Source organism: Aulostomus chinensis, chromosome 2 (genome assembly GCF_037954235.1).
Source record: "Aulostomus chinensis isolate RoL2024-O1b breed Wild chromosome 2, RoL_Achi_v1.0, whole genome shotgun sequence".
Classification (NCBI taxonomy): domain Eukaryota; kingdom Metazoa; phylum Chordata; class Actinopteri; order Syngnathiformes; family Aulostomidae; genus Aulostomus; species Aulostomus chinensis.
This window is the reverse complement of record NC_141321.1, coordinates 25,471,050-25,493,250: the sequence shown is the minus strand read 5'-3', so window position 1 is coordinate 25,493,250 and position 22,201 is coordinate 25,471,050. Positions and strand designations below refer to the sequence as shown.

General features: G+C 41.4%; 1 protein-coding gene across 3 annotated transcripts; it reads left to right on the top strand.

Annotated features, from left to right (window-relative positions):
• The first annotated feature begins 854 nt into the window (after window positions 1–854).
• On the top strand, window positions 855–21,946 carry ahctf1 (AT hook containing transcription factor 1). 3 transcript variants are annotated; one of them, XM_086187229.1, is made up of 40 exons: window positions 855–1,087; window positions 3,607–3,733; window positions 4,380–4,530; window positions 4,656–4,758; window positions 4,875–5,055; window positions 5,167–5,374; window positions 5,585–5,701; window positions 5,818–5,902; window positions 6,023–6,173; window positions 6,389–6,521; window positions 7,091–7,272; window positions 7,595–7,656; window positions 7,823–7,951; window positions 8,428–8,518; window positions 8,708–8,797; window positions 8,997–9,137; window positions 9,413–9,517; window positions 9,639–9,735; window positions 9,996–10,119; window positions 10,327–10,383; window positions 10,753–10,899; window positions 11,021–11,211; window positions 11,495–11,639; window positions 11,892–12,023; window positions 12,386–12,533; window positions 12,726–12,876; window positions 12,961–13,068; window positions 13,241–13,385; window positions 13,567–13,782; window positions 14,033–14,708; window positions 14,856–15,044; window positions 15,127–15,232; window positions 15,466–15,587; window positions 15,684–15,997; window positions 16,308–18,479; window positions 18,738–18,978; window positions 19,982–20,140; window positions 20,221–20,309; window positions 20,469–20,557; window positions 20,725–21,946. In XM_086187229.1, exons 2-40 carry the CDS (start codon window positions 3,613–3,615, stop codon window positions 20,921–20,923), a joined length of 8,067 nt encoding a protein of 2,688 aa, XP_086043355.1. In that variant the 5' UTR covers window positions 855–1,087; window positions 3,607–3,612; the 3' UTR covers window positions 20,924–21,946. The 3 variants fall into 3 exon arrangements, with proteins under 3 accessions (XP_086043355.1, XP_086043363.1, XP_086043346.1); XM_086187237.1 differs by having other exon boundaries at window positions 14,901–15,044; window positions 18,708–18,978; window positions 20,725–21,945; XM_086187220.1 differs by having other exon boundaries at window positions 18,708–18,978; window positions 20,725–21,940.
• The last annotated feature ends 255 nt before the right edge of the window (window positions 21,947–22,201 follow it).

Below are 22,201 nucleotides of genomic sequence, written 5' to 3'. Positions count from 1 at the left end.
TAGGAAGGTGGATGTCCTTATGTCTGCAATATTCAGCATTTTTAGCAAATATTTCAACATTATTTTGATCGTGAAGTTAATTGTGAAAAAGGTGAACATGTCTGTTTCATTCCTTCTCCAAGCTCTCATGAAGCAGGACACGGTCAAAACAAAAGTCTTGTTACCTCATGTTGGGTCCAAGTTTAGTTGTCAAAATCAGTTGTTTAGCTTCAAATTATGTAACAATAGTGTATCACTTTGCCAATTCTCTAACAAACTTGAAACTACTAACAGAGTCTTAAGTAGAATGTATGAAGTTCTGCCTCATTTTCAACGAGTACATTGAAGGAACTATAATCTTAAGTCTGTCCTTTGCCTTTTTTAAAAAACATTTATGCTGTTTTTACTCCCTTGAATTGCAACATTCCTCATTAAATAAGCGTTAAAAAATAAACAATGATACAGTAGGCCGCAGCTACACATCTACATAGTGGAATGATATTGATACTGTAGTCCACTTTTATTCCATCTATTTTCTTCCACTTATCCTGATTAAGGATCGCGGGGAGGCTGGCCTATCCCAGTGGATTTCAGGCCAGAGGCAGGGTTCACCCTGGACAAGTCACCAGAAATGAAAATGAAAGAGGGCATTATAGATTCTGGAGCTGAAGATCACCATAAGACTATGGTGTTAATGGAAATATGTGCAAACCCACCTGCTAACACCGATTAAAAGTGAATTAAACTTGAAAATATCTCTCGGCAACATTATCATTTTAGTTTTTAGCGTCAACAGACATTTCACCCAACCTGAAGAGGGCGACAGTATACCATGGCTGCATCTATTCTGCCAAAAAGCTCGCGACGAAGTAGAAGCACTTGGTTCACTTTCCAACCTAACCGTGGAAATGGCGCTATGCGTTGCTGAAGCCTGAAGTCTGAAGGTAGCATTCAAGCTTGTAGTTAACGGAAGTGTCTACGGAGCTCTTAGTATGTCTTGTACTTTGAAAAGGAGCGGATTATGACAGAGAAAAACAAGAATCGAGAGAAACGTCAAGGAAAACACAACATTCGTGGCTCTGACAAAGCCGTCAACATCCTCAGACAGGTAACGTTATGTCAACTGGGATAGCAGCTAGCGGCACGTTGCATCACGTTTTGCAGCGTTGTTTCTACATAGCTAGCTTAACAAGGCTAGCTCCCTTAGCTCGCTAATGCTGGCTAAATCCCCAAACAGATCAATAGTGGGAATGTTACTGGTCGCTGACCAATCTCAATTGTACCATGAAGTTACTTACGTACAAACCAGTTTGATTTTGCTTGCCAGTCGACACCAGTCAGTTAATTCTCTTGTAGCTAATTAACGCTAACGTGGAGCTATATCCCAGATTTTCCTTTACCTAGCAAACAGGTTAAACTGTAAGTCTGCTAACTGCTACTAACCAGTTGTTAACATTAACTTATAGCTACTGGCAAAGTGTTGCCAGTGATATTGGGGGTCTCTGGAAAAAAAAATCGTGGATACTTGCTTTGCTTATGGTCACGTTACATTAACTACTGTTAATATCAACTTAGATTAGGCTAGCCACCCTGGTTTTGTTTTTAACTAGTTTTAAATTGTTTGAGCAATGAAACGTAAAGTTGATAGTTGATTGTTTAATGGTAAAGTTTACCTACGTTGGTTGATAAGTTGTTGCTAAAAATCAGCTCACCTCTTAGTAACTATCAAGTGAAATCAATCTTATCGTATCTCATCATCTAATCATAGTAGCGTGACCGTTGTACAACTACGTTAGCAGGTTTGGTCTATTAAATGCTTAATTCTGCGGCCAACTTTGGCAAATCATAGTTTATCCTGCGTGACCTTGCAAGATTACGGAGTAGCCTGGTCATGTACTGTTAGCCAAAGAAAGTATGTGAGGAAGCTTCCGTCTCTTGCTCACCTCTAAGCAACACAATCGTTTAAAATGCATCATGACTGTGTCCCGGGTCCTACATTGCAGTGTGTTATATGATACATTTTAAGGAAGTGTACAGCTGTTTGTTTACATAATGTCAAGCTAGCTAAGCCAGTAACCACTGCAGCTGGGGGAGCGAAGACACTTTGCAGATGCTAACGATGTAGCTCCACAGTTGATTGACGCAAAAACATTTGTGATGTATAAACATAATAATTTATCATGTGTTGGACGACCTCGTTACAGAAAAGCCTTGTTGTTGTTGTTTGTTTGTTTTTTTTAAAGCTTTAGGTTGTCCAGCTCTGATTCTCATTCTCAGCCTATTTGGGGGTGGAGAAAGATTGATAGCTTGAATCTTTTTATTTGCTGTTTTGAAATTTGTTGTTTTGAAATTTGTGTTGCCTCTGTCTGCTATTTTTTAATAATGCGGGGATTGTTTACATGTCTGTCTAAGATTGAGATGGTCTTCTAGCTCTCAGAAAATGTATGCATTCGCCCCACCTCATGGCATGTGGATGCAGACTGTCATGATCGTTGCGCGGGAGTTCAGTTGAATCCACTGTGTGTTTACCTCTTGGGGCGTAGAGGGCGGTATTGTGTCCGATTTTTTGTTGACTGAAATTGACAAGCAATTTTCAACTCACATCGAGTTCCTGCAGTCCTGAAGATAATCTAATCTTACAAGAGCACCGTACAGTAATGATGACTCCAAGGGGGTAGATGTAAAAAATAGGTCCTTTCACAACAAATACTTCATATTCAGGTCAGAATAGTTGCATGAATGGTGTTTAAGTGTTTTCAGGTCATGGTTTTTGTAGCTTAAGCTAATTTAGCAGAGCAGAACCAAGTCTTGGGGATGTTGATATGTTAAAATGTTCATGATAAAATTTAAAGTTTGACCCTTGCATATTGTATAATTGTGAAATAAATTCATGTAAAAAACAAAAAAAAATACAATTGATATATGTTCAAGTTTCTAGAAGATGTTTAGTATTATTAAAAGATTTTTCTAACAAAAAAGCCAAATATACTTGGAAAACAAAAAACTGCAATCTTGTCCTTTTTTGAATATAATAATTAAATCATTCAAATTGTAAGTAAAAGTGGTTCTATTGCTCTGTAAAGTAGACAATCACTTTGTCATTCATCCGCTTAACCAGAAGCCACCACTGCAAATGCCTTGCAGTGCATGTGTTGTTATTGATTAGAGAGCACCCCCAGTTGTCACTTTGCTGACAGCATGTTTCCTGACAGCTGTGCTTTGAAAGAAAGGCCTCTTTTGTACAGTGAAACCCAGCTGAGCAGATAAAGCATGAAGTGGATTTATTGAGTAAGAGGGTTTTTTTTATAAACAATGTTCAATTCAATAATACTTTATTTGTACTTCAAGGGGTAATTTGAGGGAAGTATGTTTGCTAACCAGAGGGCTACACATGCGATAAATTTGTACGTATTTAAGAATACAAAAAAAAAACTACATTGATTTCACAGGTTTTCATTTCGTTATGACTTATTGGTGTTGGTTTGTAAGAGCATGTCAGATGCAGTTATGTAATCCAAATAAATATATTTTTGGCTTTAGAGTTTTAAGAATAATTCTGCAGGGAACTGCTGACAAATGGACTATTTTCTTTTTATATCTCCCATGTTGTTGTGTTTTTGTTTACAGTGAACAATGCATGACCTGACAGCCCAAGTCACCAGCAGTCTGCTGCCTTTCCCAGCAGTGACTGTTGAGGCTCTGGGGGAGGATGAGATTACTCTAGACTCTGTGCTTCTTGGGAGGTTCACTATTGGTGAGATTATTTTAACTGAGTAATGTTTTCTGTAAAATTAACATTTGATCCTCTGTATTGTTTCTATCTGTCTGAACTGAAAGGTTGAAAACTATTGCCTGCACCTACTTCTTGAGCAAATAAGCAAATTCAGTCATTTCTAACAACCTGTTTGGGATGTTATCATTTTTGATTATTTTCTCTTAAACCCTGTACAAGGCAGAGCCAGCAAAGCTATTAAAACTGTTATTATATTTCTATAGACTTTAACATGATATTTAGGATACTTTTTTTGCCATTTTTTCAATTTCGCATGTTCTAGTTCATAGAATTCATTCGCTCAGTGAACGGTACTAACTGAACTCCTGTAGTTTGAGAGCAACTCAGTGTGTTCAAGAGTGGTAGGAACACATTTCAAGTGTGAGATATAAATCAAATAGTAAAAGAAAGATTAAATTCATAATGGTAAAAAAAGAGAATGGAATTCAAATGTTGTCATAGAGGACGACTAACATGTCTAGCAAGTGCCACTTTAGTAACAGCTCATACTTGTGGCAGCAGGTTCCTTGTCAGTTCATCAGCTGTATGAATTAAAGAGATGTGAGCCCTGCTTGTTGATCCGTTAGGTTACAACTCCAAAACAAGTCATTTCCTTGTCTGTTTGAAGGCCGTGGCGGGCTGGCTTGGCTGGCCTGTGGCCCCCATCTAGAGGTTGTCCATGCAGTGACAGGTGAACGGCTGTCAGCATACTGCTTCAGCAGTGGAGGAGAACACCCTCCCAGTGTCCTTGCTGCCAGGGACTTCAGCTGGCTCAAACGGTCAGTGCATGGAATCTTTCTCTTTATCCACACCTGTCTGCATCTCCTTGAATTAGGATTTTTCATCTAGCTAATATAAATATGGAGTCATTAATTCCAATCAAACTCAATTATTGTTTTTGTAGGTCTGGTTTGCTGGTTGGCCTGGAGGAAGCCGAAGGCAGTGTGCTTTGTCTATATGACTTGGGACTGTCACGGGTGGTCAAAGCTGTGGTTATACCTGGCAGGGTGAGTTGCCAATCAGCTATTCACTGAAAGAGAGAGTTCTAAACTGAAGCCACCCACCCAATGGAACAAAACTTGAAAATATTCTGTCTTTATTTCTCTCATTTTGTGTGATCTAGATCACAGCCATTGAGCCATTAGTGAATTATGGTGGAGCGAGCACCTCTACTCAGCACCTTCACCAAAGTCTTCGCTGGTTCTTTGGCATCGCTGCCGTAATAACTGATCTGGGTCATGTCCTGCTAGTAGACCTGTGTCTTGATGATCTGTCCTGCAGCCAGAGCGAACTAGAGGCTTCAGGTGAGGAGCTTTCATGTGGAGGGGATTTAGTGAATATGTCTGTTTGTCCTGTGATTAGAATTGTTTCTCACTCTAAACCCATCTGTGTTTATATTTACCCTCTGTTTGCAGACCTGCAGGTAGTGACCAAATCTCCAGTAGAGATTCCAAGGCTTAGAGAAGTCAGTAGCAGAGAAGGCAGACATCTTTGCCTCCAGCTGAATGGGCCCACTGGAGTTGCAGCCACAGCTCTGCAGTACATCTCCAGAACCAACCAGCTGGCAGTGGGATTTTCTGATGGATTTTTACAGCTTTGGAACATGAAGGCCCTAAAAAAAGAGTGAGTCCTTCTGTTCTCTCTGACATCTGTGCTTTATAAAAGTTGTGGAGATGTACAAGGAATATGTGTAGGTGTCAATGATGTGTCCTTTCATTTGAAATTAGGCCACAGTGCATTGTTACAATGTGGGAGACAGATTTGCAACAGTAAACAGGCTATTATTAATTACAAAATGATAAATCTTATTTTTTTTTGATGGGTTGTGTTTAGATACCACTCCCAGTTGGAGGGTGGCAGGGTGCCTGTGCATGCCTTCACCTTTCAGGAGCCAGAAAATGACCCCAGGAATTGCTGCTACCTCTGGGCTGTCCAGTCTTCTCAGGATCTGTAAGTATTGCATGTAACTAAATCGGATTTATCTTTTTTGTGTGTGGGTTTCTTTCTTTCTCCTTTTTTTTTCCCAAGTTCTCATCTTTCCCCTCCCTCCTTTTACTCCCACACAGTGAGGGAGATATGGTCAGTCTCCGCCTGCTTCAGCTGGCTTTCAGTGAACGGAAGTGTCAGTCCTCAGGGAAGATCCTCTATGAGGTTTGCAGTGCTTATAAGATTACAACAATATGTTATCTCTCTTAAAGAGCCAGTTCATTATCACTCCTGACAAATCTACATTGCTACATTGTCCCTCTACCTTGTTCTTCTGCTACTCAGGGTCTGGAGTACTGTGAAGAACGATACAGTCAGGAGTTGAGTGGTTCGGCTTTCCCTCTCAGGGCCCAGGCCACCAACACACGGTTGCTGAGTTGTCAGACCATCGAGAAGTTCAGAGCACATCCAGACAGAGATGACAGCCTGAACGAAGGTTAGACTGCCACCTCGGAGACTTAAGTATGGAAGAACAGAAGTATGCAGAGCTGTATTGTAGAGTGAGGCTGAAAAATTGTTGGTTCAGCTCTATGCTTTGACATGTTGTGCAAGAGAATTGCAATATGAGAATAGCTTCATCACTGGGTTCTGATCAACGTCACTTTATCCTCACTTACCTCCCTCTTGTCAAACTCCACTTCCCATTTTCAGCTGCATCTCCAGACACCAGTGTGTCCATCTTTATCTGGCAAGTCAAAGCTTACGGTCAAGGAACGCCATCTACCTACATTGGAGTTTTTGACATCAACCGTTGGTATCACGCACAAATGCCAGACTCATTAAGGTATAGTGGCGACAGAATTAGAAGTTTAGTTCTAGTTCCTGGCTAGCAATTTCTGTACATTTCTTACAAGTGGATCAGTTGATCATTAAAAATATGTATCTTTGTGAATAGTCATTTTCATTTCTGAATAATAAATTATATAGGAAAAAGGAAGATTAAATAAAATTAAGGCTTTTCTTTATAATTCTGTCACATAGAAAAGCTGGAAAAATTAATTTTCTAATCTTCTCTGATTGTGTCAAGTGATAACGTGTGCAATTTCGCCACTATCAACAGTTATTTCAGTGGATTTTTTTGTTGTTTTTTTTCTTTCACTATTTTAATTTTTTTTTTTTTTAATCTGATGTGAGCATGTTTTTGCATAAAACTGAGACTTTCCATTACTGACAGACTCAATATATTTTGTTTTGGAAAAGAGATTAGAGTGTATTTTTAGGATTGATTAACCATTCAGAAAATAACACCTTTTCATATTAGTGCTCATTGTGTCCTGTTTGATAGTGATTTTTGTAATAACTGCTTGTTTTTGTGATTCTGCATTTCACTATCTATTGGTTTGTGTTTCTCAGGATGGGGGAGTCTCTCCAAAATTGTCCCTATCTAGCAGTTTGGTGTCTGGACCCAGTGATGCAGATGGTTTCTCCACACACCCTACTGGATGTGATGGTGCATGAACGCAGTCTGAGTAGGGGCCTGCCCTTAACCTGTCCCCCACCGGAACAGTACTTTAATCCCACAACATACAACTTCGGTACGTGCCAATGCTGAAATTATTATCTTGAAGCCTTTTCCCATTCCTGAGTTTTTCTGTCTGCTCGTATGGCTCTGTTAATATCTTGTACAGCCATGCTATGGTTTGAAGGAGGGCTACACTGGTGCAAAATTGCAGGATTCAAAACTGTAAACACTTATTATTCGTATTACTCCATTCCTAGTAGAACTTGCTTTTTTGCTACTGGCAAGGAGCTGAAAGCTAAAGCCAACGATTTGTGCTATAATTTCATTCATTTTATTTCATTCATATCAATAGGGTTTGATTATCTGACATATTTTTTGTTCCTTTGTTATTACAGATGCAACATGTTTGCTCAACTCTGGAATTGTGCACTCAACCTGCTCTGGATATCAGAAAGAGGCAGGTTCCATATGATATATTTGTCACTTAATCAGAATAACAATTAAAATATTCAATGACGTGCACTGTGAATGCAGACCTTCACCAAGGCCAACAGCACACTTTTCTTCTCCACTGTATGAAAGATACGTCTGTTGTAATTGACCGTCTTTGTCCTTAAAACCAGACCCTGAGCTTTTTGAAGAAAGCTGCTCCTTGTTCCAGTGAGATCATCTCCACGAGCTACTCACGCTGCCTCATGTCTGGTCTACTCTCATCTCGCCTGTCTGACACTCAAGCCTCCAGCCTGTCACAGGTATACACACACACACACACACAGAGGCTCCTGAATTCCACATTTAGAAGTGCCTGCAAAGGGGCATAGCTATGACAAAACCAGGCCTTGATGCTCAGTCTACTGTGTTTTTCATTTACAGTCCTGCTGGTTTTTCTTCTGTCCTTTGCTGTACGTTGTCACTGGGTTTGTTTGTTTTTTTTGTTTTGTTTTGGTTTTATTTTGTCTGTGTATGTTTGAGCCTGACGTTCAGATGTTTGTGGTAGATGTCTGTCAGTCTTTGGTAGCTTTCACTGCACTCTCTGGAACAGCGGGTGTTGTCAGCACCTTGATAAACATTTAAGAATGCAGTTTTTCAGGGTTTGTGATTTATAGCCACAGGGCTTCTCTTGTGACAATATAAAAAAAAAAAAGTTGATGAATATTTTGTCATCCTCTTTGTTAATGAAGTTAACACCAACAGTAATTTGTACATGTATGTTAATGTTAACCAACAGGAGGAGCAGCTGGATGCCATCTTGTCCACAGCTGTTGAGACCAGCTCCCTTGGACTGATCACTGGCTGCATTAAACAATGGACTGCAGAGGGTGAGAAGTTATTTCCATGACGGCTGTCACATTGTTTTTCAAATTTATTAAAATGTATTACAACCATGCCAGAAGTAAGTTGTTCCATTGGTACCGCTTCCTTTTGCTCCATCTCATACATACGCTTGGTCATATGGATGTAAAGTTCCATTGGTCTCTGACCTTTGTAATTTTGTCTTTCATCAATAGAACAACCAGGCTCAGCACTAAACCTCCGCTACATCCTGGATTGGGCTTGGAACAAAGTAGTCCAGACCAAAGAGGAACTGGATGGAATCTGTATGTACTTCTTAAAAAAAAAAAAAAAAATTCAATCAAGGCATTCTGCTTCAAAGCTTTGGGAAGCTTATAATGGATAGAAAAGTCATGACTTTTTTTCCCTTTTTTTTAACAAACCAATTGCAGGTGCGAAACAAGGATGTTTGCAGTGTACATTAATACAGTGATTCTTGTTGCTCTGATTGTTCTGGTTCTCTAGGTGCACCACTCTTCGATAGCTCATCCAACTTCACAGACCCTCAGACAATGCAGCTGCTCCAGCACAGCCAGAGACTGCTGGGAAACCTCAGCACCATCTTCCATTGTCTACTCAGTGAAGCTCAGGAGCTCACTCAGAAAGGTACATGGTACAACCGCAGTACAATCACATGTTCAAGAGTTCTGTGGTGGTTTCAGTGAAGCTACAACAACAAACATTGATTTAAATGGCATTTACAGCACATCGCATTGTGATAACACATACAACACATGTTCACTTGTAAGTGAAACAGTAATATCTGTTGTTTTGTTTTCATTTGAGGTGTCATTGTTAAACGACTTCTGAACCAGCTGACAGGCAGTTTGGTTGTTGTTTTAAGCTGTTTGTAGTCATGGATATTCTCTGTTGTTGTGCAGGCCTTGTTGGTCTGATGAACAAAAACATGGTGTCCAGTCTAATTTCCAAATATGCACAAGTCGTACTCTGGTTCTGCCGCACAGGCCTGCTGCCCGAGGGATCAGGTAAAGTGTTGGTGGCGCAAGCATGAACAGTGTAGAAGGTCATCAGAATTAACTTGAGTCTCATACATTTTTTTTTTGTTCTCTCTCTCTCTCACTGGGTTTTAACTAAAATCTCCACCAGATGATGACGCTGTTCAGTTCTCCAGGCCTTTCTACACCCATTCAGTCATTAGCAACTATTACACAATACGAAGAGAGGAGCTCACCAGGCTGGCTAAGTGAGTAATTCTTTGGTATTTTAAATCAAAAGCTGTAGTGAACCAACATTTTTGGGAAAAATGTTTTCCTCTTTTCCTTTTGTGATGCATAAACTTTTGCACAAAGAGAACTTTTTTTTCCCTTAACTTTCGAAGCCTTGCCTTTGAAACCTAACCAGTAGAGCTGCCAAGCACAGCATAAATAATTCATGAAGAGAACAGATTACTTTATGGGTTTAACGGGATTCAGATGATCTAAAGCTGCTATTTTCTTGTTTCAGGAGCAAGTGGTGCTCTGACTGTCTGATGATTGATGGTTTGGTTAACCAATGTGGAGAACGCTTGATCAACCTGTGGAAAAGGGATGAAGGTGGGACAGGGCAGTACCCACCCCCTACATTACATGTAAGCATTGAATCAGCATTATTGCTTATCTTTATTTAAATTATCATTCAATACCCTGTATGGAGAAGTATGTGTAGATATATAAACTGAAGGAATTGGAAATGAAGTCCTCTCTTTTAGGCCTAGTACCCTTTGAGCTATAGATACAGTATGAGTACTGTTCCATATTGAACAACTGGGTATTGATGATATATGTTCAATCCACAGGCTTTGCTGGATATTTATCTACTGGACAACATTGATGAAGCTGCCAAACATGCAATTGTATCCTTCAACTGCCAAGTATTTGCTAGTCGGCCTTTGCCAGCTCGTGATTTCCTTTAATTTGATGCTGCTTCATTCGCAATGCACGCACATATTTTTTTGCTATGCGTTATACAAGAAAAACTCAACAGCTTGAGCTGCTTTTCAAAAATGCTGAGGATATTAACACTTATTAATAGCAGATGAATTTAAGATATTTATGTGTATTTATGTGTTTGATTATATGAATGCATAAGACATGTATTTGCAGTTTGTGATGCATTTAGTAAATGTCTGAACTGTCTTACTGTGATGAAACATTCTAAACAGTCTAAGTTATAAACTTCAATGAGCTTTTGGCATGTATGAGCCTTGACATGATGTTCATAGGTAATTTACCTGTTGCTGGATGTCATGTACTCCTTTCCCAATAAGGAGGGAGCATCGGTGGAGTCTTTCCCCACAGCATTTGCCATTCCTATCGGACTGGTCAAACTAGTGCAAGGCCTCTGGCTCCTTGACCATCATGACCACCAGGTTCACACATTCTCACATAAATTTTTGAAAACCGCATTACAAATGATGATTCTATCATTTTATTTGTCATTGGACCTTCTGTAACATATTAACCTCTTTTACTTCCACTTTGTGTTGTCAGAGCTCGTTTGAGCTGCTCCTGCATCCAGCAGCATCCCAGTGTCAGTTTGAGTGGCAGCATGAGCGTGTCTTGCAGGCGTTGATGTGCCAGGGTCAACACACAGTGGCATTACGATACTTCCACGTGACAAAGCCCCCGATCTCCTCCACCTCTCAGGCCAAACTCTGTCTCTCTGTACTGCTACACAACAGGTAAGAGCAAATGCAGGTCACACTGTACATTTGTTTCTCTGTGGATCAGTACTAGCCCTTAAGTCTGTTTAGTTCACCTTTTTTGAACCCGATGAAACCAGTTGAGAACCATTTCTCATTTACATTGATGACTGCCAAGAACAAGGGTCATTGGTTCAGTCTAGCTAGAAAGCTATTTTTTGTTGTTGTTTTGCAGCATATTATTTGTTTCAGGAAAAATGTGTGATTGTGATGTTTGAAACCTCAGCCTGCCTTCGATAACCAGCCACTCTGCCTCTTCCAGATGTCTCATAGAGGCGTGGTCCTTACTTCGGAAACACTCTAATCATCTCAACATGGGCGAGCTGCTGGGCTTCCTGTACGAGAGCTGCCAGGAACTGGGCCTCATCAAAGAGCTGCTCAAACTGCCCCTGGGCCTCACTGAGCAGGTAATTAAGAGATGGGATGATACATATTATTGGTAGACACTGATGTGTTTTATTTTCCATCAGAATTTTAACTGCTCCAGTTGATCAAACCTGTCAACTTCGCATGATCAATATCATCTGTCAGTTATTATTTAAACACTCTACAAGTCCTTTTCTTCCAGACGAATGCTGCCACGTACCTGGCAACTCTTTCTCAACATTAAATCTACACAGGGCACTGTCTGAATCTCCCGGTTGTTGTGTTTGTCTCAGGAATGTTTGGAGAAGTTTCTCCAGGGTACAGGAGGTCTCCACAACAGAGAGCTACTGATGGTTCATTACCTTCAGCAAGCCAACTACATACCTGCGCTCCAACTCAACCAAAGCCTGAAAGTCAACCTAGTGGTACGGTTGACACTCGACACACCCACTAATTATCACATAATTCATGTGATAATTATGACATTAATGTGATACATGAAACACTAATGCAGTTTTGCTCTATGTATTAAATGTATTGCTTTTAATGTACAAATGTTTATTTATATAATGTATTTCTATATATTTTATTACTTCATTTTGATTTTAAAATTTATTTAGTTGCAGGGAGAGGTTATTGTTTTGTAGCTTGTGTCAGATTTGAGTATAGAGACTAAAATTCTCACAAATAAAAAACATGAATGTTCTGTCTCCATGTAATTAAAAGACAATATTCCATAATCCACCAAAATTTCTGAGCTCTAATGTTTTTATTCCTTTGCTCTTAGAATGAGCGAGATCCAAAGCTCAAAGAGCGATCGAACACCAGGAACTCTATATTGGATCAGTATGGCAAAGTTTTACCCAGAGTTCAGAGGAAACTGGCGATGGAGAGAGCCAAACCCTACCAGCACCCCTACACCATCCATAAAGAAGGTGAGAGGGATCTGAATAACCCTGGAGGAAGAGAACGATAAATGGATGGGTCAATAAATGATTTCATCGAAATTTTAAGCCTTGAGTTCATTATACTTCTTTAATGATTTCTAAGTTCGCTGCTGGGCTCAGATTGATGCATAATCAGCTTGTTATGTTCCATACATGGCACAATTCCTTGCTGCGCTCCAGTTTCACGTCCACAGCCACTATCAACCATCAGCAAGCGTTCAGTCAGTGATAAGGTCATGTCCAGGGCTGGCTTCATCAACAATGTTCTGACCAAGATTGAGGAGGTGTGGTTGGGCAAAGGAGACACACCACAGTCTTCCCCAGCTAAGAGGTAATCGCGTATCGGAGTCTCATCTCAAAGTTAATTACTGTCTTTTTTATGCTTTTCTAAACCCTGTCATACTATGCCTGTCAGTCCCAGAGCAGCTGAAACTCTCAGCCTCAGCCTCAAGCCTTCCTTTGTAGCCCAACCTGATCCGTTCCTGGGAACACCGATCACCATGAGCTCCAAAAGAAAGTCCAGGTATTCATAAAGGTTCCATGTTGATTTGGTCCTTTTCTTCTTCTTTTTTTTTAACATAGCCTTGATCGGACTGAGAATATTTGAAATTTTATCACAAAGATGTATAATGCACAATATAATTTCTATACATGCAATTTATGATAAAACATTGATTGTTTCCAATGTGACCCAGGCTGATGGACTTGGTGGTTCATCCCTCCTGTCAGACCCCTCGGCCTCTTCTCAGTCCTCCCAGACCTCCCAGTTCTTGGGTTTCTCCTAAAAGCGTCAGTAAGGCACCTGAACTCAGCCTGCTGCAAACACCACAGGTCGTCAAGGTGAGCTCCTTTTCAATTCAGTTTTGTCAGTGATTCAAAAAACAAACAAACCATTTTGCTTACAGTTAAGAGGATTTGATTCTGGGAATATTGTTTCTACCTTTTCTGTAAATATGAATTTGTCTCCTGAGAGCCTTGTGCAATTTTCTTACAGTCACTTTTCATGTGTTTGTCCTCTCAGCGAGCTCGTGCCCTGGCTGCCTCTGGCCCTGTGTTCTCAGCCTTCACCCCTCAGTCGATCCTTCGCAGCAGCCTGAGGCCCACACCTGTGGCCACTCCATCTGCATCTCCAGGACGCTCCATCACCCCTCCACTACGCAGCAAAGAGAGCAGGATCACCTTCATTGAAGTGGAAGCAACCACTGAACCAGAGAAGGGCATCCACTGGACAAATGGGGTAAGACCAAGCAGATGAGGTGGACCTCTTCATTGGTCGTTTGATACCTGGGTTGTGTGGCCCATATTTCGGCTACCAGGCCTCTAATCACTCCAGACTAGATAACTAAATCGTGCTACATGGTCTCTGCTATTGTGTTACATGCACCTCTTTCTCAGTTTTCTTCCACTTTGTTTAGCTCTAAAGTATGATTTGTTTTGTGTAATTCAGTATGTCTTTGAAACTTACATGGAGTCTTTTTCCTCTGTAGATGGCAGCAGACAGTGAGATTAGCTTACTGACCAGAGGCCCCATGCTCTCTAAGGCTTCGTGTAAGACCTGGTCCCCACAGCCTGCTGAGGATGAAGAAGATGCAAATGAAGATGAGAAACAACCTTGTGTAAAGTGTTTGCCTCCTGAAGGTGGCATTCCCTCACCCCTGCTCCGATGCTCTGAGAGTGAGTCATTCACCGTCAATGAAGGTGCAGAAGAAACGAGACCACCAGATGCAATGCAGGCGCGACTTTGCTTAAGCTTTGACACCAGCCAGACTTCTGTCCAGTCAACTGACACCACTTTAGAATACTATGATGCGCCTCTCTCAGAGAAGCAGGAAGAAAAACAGGAGCAAACGGTTCCCGAGAATGAAACAGAGGTTGTGATAGTAAATATTTTGCCTCCAACTGAAAAAGAAGAACCAGAGCAAAGCTCCTTACAGTCCTCTGAAACTCCTCTTCTGACATCAGAGGAGGCAGAGAGAGAACCAGGACAGGAGCTGAATGAAGATGAAATATTTGAGGATGTGATGGAGGTTACCCCTGAACTGGGAGAAACAAAGGAGGAAGGAGTTTTAAGTAAAAAGGAGGATGAAGAAGATTTGGCATCAGGTCGCAATCACAGTGAAGCCACTGTTCTTAACCAAGAGGAGAAATCCAGTCATAATGAAGGTATTTAAGTTGCAAAATTGAATCTGTTAGGTTTTCTTGACCTCATTATTTGAGTTTTTTTTCCCTCATAGATGCACTCTACTAAAACACAGTTGAAAATAGCTTCATTCCATGTGTCAACATTGCTGGACATGTCTATACCACTAGGCTGCAACCAGGTAATTGATGGCATGGATTCTGGTCCCGAGACAGAATCTCAGGATCAGCCAGCTCATATTGAGGAGCAGGATATCCAGGCAGAGCTCACTGAACCCACAGAGTTCCTTCAGCAGCTGAACCAGTCTGAAACTACTGAACCCTCAGATGACCCAGCAGAGATCCTGGAGCAATCAACAGGTCTGTCCTTTAATCCTTCGTTGCACAAGCAAGAATTTCCCAGACCTCTGCTTTGATTGATTTGTTTTCTATTGGCCACCAGATCTGACCGAGTTTGTACAGCGGCATCTGTTTGGCAGTGACTTGTCCCCTCCTCTCACCCGATCTGGAATCCACAGTCTATCGCAGACACAGACATCCTTCAACACGTATGTGAAATCTTCAGTTTGATGTAAAATTACCATCCCAACCTTTGCTTTGTGTGTTCATATTTATCTTGTCCTTGTGGTCTAAAACAGTCCTATGAATCCTTGCCAGAATGTGTATTTTGTTGAAAGAAAGGCCATTAAAGCGGTGCAGATCCTTTTTTAGGAGCACATTTATTGCGACCTGTGTAGTTTATCAAGCAGGAACCAACATCTGCCACTCTGCGCTTCCTCAGTGTGTCGCTAGGTGAGGTAGAAGAGGAAGAGCAGGCTGCTGCTGAAGCTCCCCGAGTGTTCACCAGCCAAAAATCCACAGTGTCTGTGACCTCCTCCGAGCCAACTGGCACAGACTCCCACTGTGAGGAAGACAGATGCAAATTATTGTTATTACTGGTTTTATGTCTATTGTCTGCTCACACACTTTTTCTCATTGCTTTTATTCTAATGTTCTTAGCTGTCGTGAGTGTAAACGATAGTGAAGAACTTTCTAGCCCCATGTCTGAGGAGGAAGAGGAGGAGGAGGAGTCGGATCAAGCTGATGATGAGGAAGAGGAGGAAGAAGCATCAGATCAAGCTGAGGAGGAAGAGGAGGAGGAGGAGGAGGGGGCAGAAGAGGAAGAAGAAGACTCAGGCAGTGAGGTGGAGATCATCGAGGAGGTCCAGGGTAATGGGAAGCTGCGACTGCTCCAGGCCAGTTCAGTCTTTTTATCACAAGAACACGACCACTTCCTACCAACTCTGTCAGAGCAGGAGACCGAAGAGTTCAAGGTATCGATGACAGCATGGTGCTGATTTATCAATTTTGGTTAATATTGATTTACTTCGATACATGTTTATGTTGTATCAAATGCTCGTCACTTGTAGGGATGCACTATAATCTGTTCGGTATCAGTAGATATTGATCACTTTTAATACATTGGTGTCTGTCCCCAGTAAAATATATCCAACATCAGGCATCTCCAGTAGCTTGTCAGTACCTTTTGAAAAATGTATGCCAGTAAATTTTGGCATGGATTATCTTGGTTTATTCTGAATTTGTAAAACTTTGTCTGAACTCTGTGTGTTTACTCCATTACAGATGGTCGGAGGGGAACTGGAAGGTGAGGTGGTGATGGTGAGACTTGGTGAAGATGGAGGCGGGATGGAGACAGATGAGGGTGAAGGGCAAGGATCATCCTACATGGAGCTCAAACCCTCCACCACTCTCCTGGTTCCTCTTGAGCTCGTGGAGGGCCAGCAGGATCTAGTGGATGGCGCTCAGCTTGATCTCCCTGAGCTTCAGCAAACTGCTTTACCAGATGACCAGAGGGGTGAAACCCAGTGCAGCTTCTCTCTCATGCTGGATATGGACGAAGATGGGGACAAAGAGACAGACATATTGCCTATGGAGAAAGATTTGCAATCATTCACACCTTCCACTCCCTCTCCATTAGTGGAAGCTACTGATGAAATTGCAGTCAAACCAGAGATGGTTATTCTTGGGGCAGACGACCAGGATGATGTACCAGCTGAAGAGGCCTCACAAGACCACTACAGCAATGAAATGGACTCCTTGGACAGAGTTGATATTGACAGAGAGACAGATTCAGAATTCAAACTTGATCTACAGACTGAAACTATTGAAGCTAAGGAACAGAAGGAAGATGCTCAAGATCGTATGGACAAGCAGAGGGAGTCAGAACTCCAAACGAACCTGCAGACTGAAAGCACGGGAGCTAACCAGGAAATAGAAGACACTAAAGAACAGACGGAATCAGAACTCCAAGCTTATCAACAGACTGAGAGCATAGGAGCAAACAAGGAGATGGAAGAGGCTGAAGAACACACAGAGTCAGAACTCCAAGCTGATCCACAGACTGAAAGCACTGGCGCTAACAGGGAGATGGAAGAGGCAGAAGAACAGACAGACAAGCCACCAAATTCAGATCAACAAACTTATCTCCAGACTGAAAGCACGGGAGCTAACCAGCAGATAGAAGAGGCTAAAGATGAGACTGATGCTGGGTTCGTAAATTTGACTGAAGATCATCAATCAGTAACTCTATCAGTCTTCGAGCCAATTCTAGTGGATGAACTTCTAGAAGATTTGGATGATAAGGATTGCAAAGATTCATCGGAAATAGCTGTTTCTGTAGAGGAGATGGTGGAGCAGGAAGAGGACAAACCCCCACCTATTGAAGACCAGAAAGAGCCTGAAGAGAATGAGGCTGTTGAGATGGAGGAACCTGTCATCCGTGCAGAGACCGTGAACTCTCTGGAGGAGCAGCTGCCTGACCGGGGATCCTCAACAGAAACAGATGAGGTCAACCTGGAAGAAATAAAGCAAGAGAAGGAAACAAACAGGAGAACAAGAGCAAGAAGGAGAAAAGATATTGAAGAAGATGAACCTGTGCTGCAGGTTGTGAACTCACCTAGCAAGAAAGAAGAACAGCAAGTGCTTGAAACCCCAACTCCTCAGAGGAAGACGAAAGCTCCGTCGACCCCAACACGGATGACTACGAGAGGGAGGAGAAATGTTACCTTTACCTCTCCCCTCACGGAGGAACCAGAGGAGGATGGGAAGATGGTGGAGGCTGAAACAAGCACATGTGTTCCTGTCTCACCAAGTCGCACACCAAGAAGGGGTAAACAGAACAAAGAAATCAAAATTCATGCCAGCCCACCTCGGAGAAGTACTCGCAGAGCCCAATCTGAAGCTCCTAAAGATGAGGCGGAAAGTGATAAAATGGTGGTGCGTGTGGAGGCCGTGTCTGTTGACCCCGTAGTCTCAAGCAGTTCCACCACCTCCTCTCCATCGAGAAGACAGGCTCCTCAAAGAGCCGCTTCAGTCAGGATCAGCCAAAGAACACAGAGCAGTAGTGAGGAGGAACCCGTAGCCACAAAGGAGGAGGAACAAGAGAATGAGGTCACGGATAAAAAAGCTGCTCCGCAAACTATCTCCAAGACTGCGACGCCAGCCAAACGCAGGACCACTCAGGTAACCACTCCCAGAAGGTCCAGTCGAAGGATTGTGAATAGCAGTGGCGTGATTTCAACACCATTAGTGGTCTTAAAAGAAGAGAAGGAGCAGGAGGAAGTCCTTGTTTCCACTGTTAAACGCAGTGCCAGAACAACAAAGACGAGACCATCGGCACCACTCCAGCAGCAGCAGCAGGAGGAGGAGGAGGAGGAGTACAAACCCCAGCAAAATTCCAGCCCCAGCAGGACAACCCGTCAGTCCAGCCGCTTCACCCTCAATGTTAATCCAAAAGTAAGAAGCTAATTCTCTGTAGTCATGTGGTCATTTATGAATGTGAAAGCAGAATCATCCTGTCCACCCTGATCAGCCCATTACGAATTAGCAAGTTGATATCTAAGACGCGATAGTGCATCAGCTTTTACCTCCATTCTATTTTCAGTTTCACCCATGATTGTCGTTCATGGCCATGCATGCTCCATCCTGTTCCACCCATTCTTCATTCACATTTAATGTTCCCAGGTGAAACTGGTCGCTCTGTCACTTCCTCAGAGTGCACAGAAGATCAGAGGAGAGACCGTTCCTGACAACACAAAATCAGGGAACGTTCAGCCCAATGTGACCACCGACAACACAGCTGGCACCAACCCCCGGCGCCCGTCCAGGAGCAAACTCTGGGATCACCCTGAGGAAGACCTCTTCTTACTGGATTCACCTCTGGAGGTGGATTCTGAAACCCCTGTGGCCGACGCCCTCATCAAGAGGCTCCAAGATGAGGAAGAGAAGGAGGAAGGTAGGGTGGATTTTTGAGAAGGACTGTAAACTGTACAGGGGTAGGGTTACAGTAATGGCTGTACATGTAGTACGCTCAGAGCCTTGAGGCTGAGCTACAAGTTCAAAAATGTCCTCAGTCATTTTTATACAAAACCATCCTTGGAAACTAGGGTTGCTTGACAGAAGACACATCAAATTGCAATTATTTTTACTGCGATTTCGACATGATTTGTAACAGTAGAGGGAATTATTGCACTTTATTTCATAATCTTTTGTTTTGAAATGTTTAATTTTATTTAACAACAAGTTTGTTAAATTCAAAGAGCTTGGAACTTCATGTGTGCAGGGGATCAGTGTTTGTACAGTTCACACACGCGGCAACACAAAACATACTACACACGTGTCACATTCCAGCAATACTTCCAGAAATTCCACAAAGTAAAGTAAAGCTGGCAAAGATCAAGAAACGCATGATGAACATTTTTAAAAATAGATGGTGAGATAGTAAAAAAAAATATATATATATATATATATATAAATATATATATATATATATATATATATATATATATATATATATATATATATATATATATAAATATATATATATATATATATATAAATATATATATATATATATATATATATATAAATATATATATATATATATATATTTATATATATATATATATATATATATATATAGGAAATCAACAGTGGAGGATGTGGGAGACGGTCGTCTCTGCAGCATCATGGTACCTCATTTCAAGTTGTACTTTGACACCCACTTAGCCTTAATTCAGTATTGCACCTTACTGCGATTTAAAGGCCATATTGCTCTTTCAGTTCAACTTTGATTAATTGCGCAGCCCTACTTGGAACCACTTCACATTCTCCTGCTTGCCTGGCAGCTGCAAATTTCATAAAACGCAGAGTTCTTGCATTGGCATTCGTATTGTTTTTATTGAAATGTCTGCCACTGAACTGAGAAGTAACAAATGTCAACTCTTCCACATTTGCAGGAGGAGTAGTTGTCACAAAGATGGTGAGAACCAGTAAGAGGAGTGCAAAGTCGACAGTGGAGCGTGTAGGAGACGTCCTGGTTCCAGAACCTGGCAATAACGAGTCCAGCTCAGACATGCACACGTTCATTTACTCCCCCTCACGCAGGAGAACGAGAGGTGAGCTGAGTATCCGCTCGTCTCTGTATCTCTTTTTTAAAATACACTCTGGTTAAAACTCTGTGTTGTGTGTGTGTCAGCCAATAAGGCGGAGTGTCCCGACCCGAGTGAGGAGGTTTCTGTTCCTGTCACACGCAACAGGAGAAGACATGTCCAAGCTGCAGCTCAGGTGAGTGTTGCCGCTCACAAGTTTGTGCTTCAAAGTTCACACGGCAGATGATTAACATGAATCTCTTCACGTTGTTATTTGTTATCTAGATACTTCTTTTTTTTTTGTGTGTGTGCAAAAAAGACAGTTGGTCCTAACATGATGCTTTTCACTTGTCAGGAGGAAATTGCTTCAGAGGAGGATAACATGGAAATGGAGAAAGAATCAAATGTTTCCAAAACCAGAAAGACAAGCAAACGAACAGCCAAGTAAGTTTTCTTTTTCCCTAAGAGATTTATTTATATTTATATATATATATATATATATATATATATATATATATATATATATATATATATATATATATATATATATATATATATAAAATCATGTTTATGTATGTATGAAATGTTCTTTATTTCCACACCATCCTCAGATCCAAAGGTGTTCTGGATCTGCCTCCCATAGCAGAGGTGGATCTGATCTCGCCTCTGCCCAGCCCGGCTGATCCGCCCCCACGAGCACACAAGAGGGTGAAGGAAGTGGAGGTCACAACCTCCAGCATTAATCTGCGACGCAAACGCGTGATGGTCAATGTTTTCACCAAACCTGTCACCCGGAGGAAGAAACTATGAGCGTTGGTGACCGTGTTGAGCCGGCGTGAGGATTGGAACCAGCTCAGCCAGGAGCTGTAGAATAATAAACCTACATGACTAAACTCCCGACAGTTTTCTTTCCTGCATCTATACTGTCGTCTCTGTACATCAGCTTTCCTCCAGGATAGAACACACACAATGTAGGCATGACAATATGTTTTTGAGTCGGACAACACACACTGGTGGAGAGCGCTGGGAGAGGACTATATTTTTGGTTTTAAACTTGATATTGTATCTGTGGCTATTTTTGACTTTATGTTGTTTTTGTTGACATTTTGGATGATCTTAATAATTAGCTTAAGTCTCTGGATGCAGAACGGCACAAGGGAAAGCTGTAGATGTAGGTTTTTAGATGATTTCCCCAATAATAAAAACCAGAGACAGAACTAAACTTGCCTCTGATAAAAGAGGCTTTATTTACATTCTTTTATTTGAACTTTTTGTTGTTTACTTTTAAGATTTTGAGGCCTGCTGTTTTTTCTATTTAAGAAGGAAGAGCAACCAAGTGGAGATAAAATATTTCTACTGATTAATATGTATATAGTCTTTTTTTTTTGCTATGTTCCAAATAAAGTAAATGAATAAATCCTAAAGAAATATGTTCATTTTGAGCTTCTAAGTGTCTAAAATCCATTTTACATCCAATCAGACTGCCTGTGTTCTAGTCTTTAGTTGACCGAGGGATCTCCTAGGAAAGATGCACAGACATGTACAGTTTTACCAAAAAAGAAATTTGGACTTGTTGTCATTGTCATGTGGGGATGATGTATATTGCGGACGGGGGAAAATACACTGAGGTTTGGAGGTTGTTAATAGGCTGGTTAACTTAAATTCATGGCATCCACTACCTGACACATAGGCTATTTTCTGATTCATGTATGTAGAATGTCTTATTTTTGATGACTGCTCTTTGATAAATATGTTAAAGCTTGAATATCTCTGGTGTGGACTCTTAATTCCGCGAGCGCCGTGGGTGGTGTGGGTTCAGTCGAGCACTGAATGGAGCTGCAAACGACCGAGACTTTTCTGCTGACTCGGATGGAACTCCTATAAATGTTGGATCAAGGTTTTTTGGGGTTTTTTTTTCTCTCCTCAGGATTTGTCGTGGTACTGTTCACATAAATGTTTAACACTGCTGAACACAGTTGTGCCTGTGACGCTCCTGTTTCTCTGGGATCTGACCCTCCTCTATATTTAATGCCTGAAAGTGAAACCACTTCAGTCTCTTCTCCTCTTCATTAAAAGGGAAGCAAGGAC

Bases quoted from the DNA above. Each gene is read 5' to 3' on its own strand.
- ahctf1 (XM_086187220.1), top strand. From the start codon at position 3,613: ATGCATGACCTGACAGCCCAAGTCACCAGCAGTCTGCTGCCTTTCCCA. The intron at 6,522-7,090 runs GTATAGTGGCGA...TGTGTTTCTCAG, and splicing joins CAAATGCCAGACTCATTAAG to GATGGGGGAGTCTCTCCAAA. The intron at 13,783-14,032 runs GTAAGACCAAGC...TTTCCTCTGTAG, and splicing joins GCATCCACTGGACAAATGGG to ATGGCAGCAGACAGTGAGAT.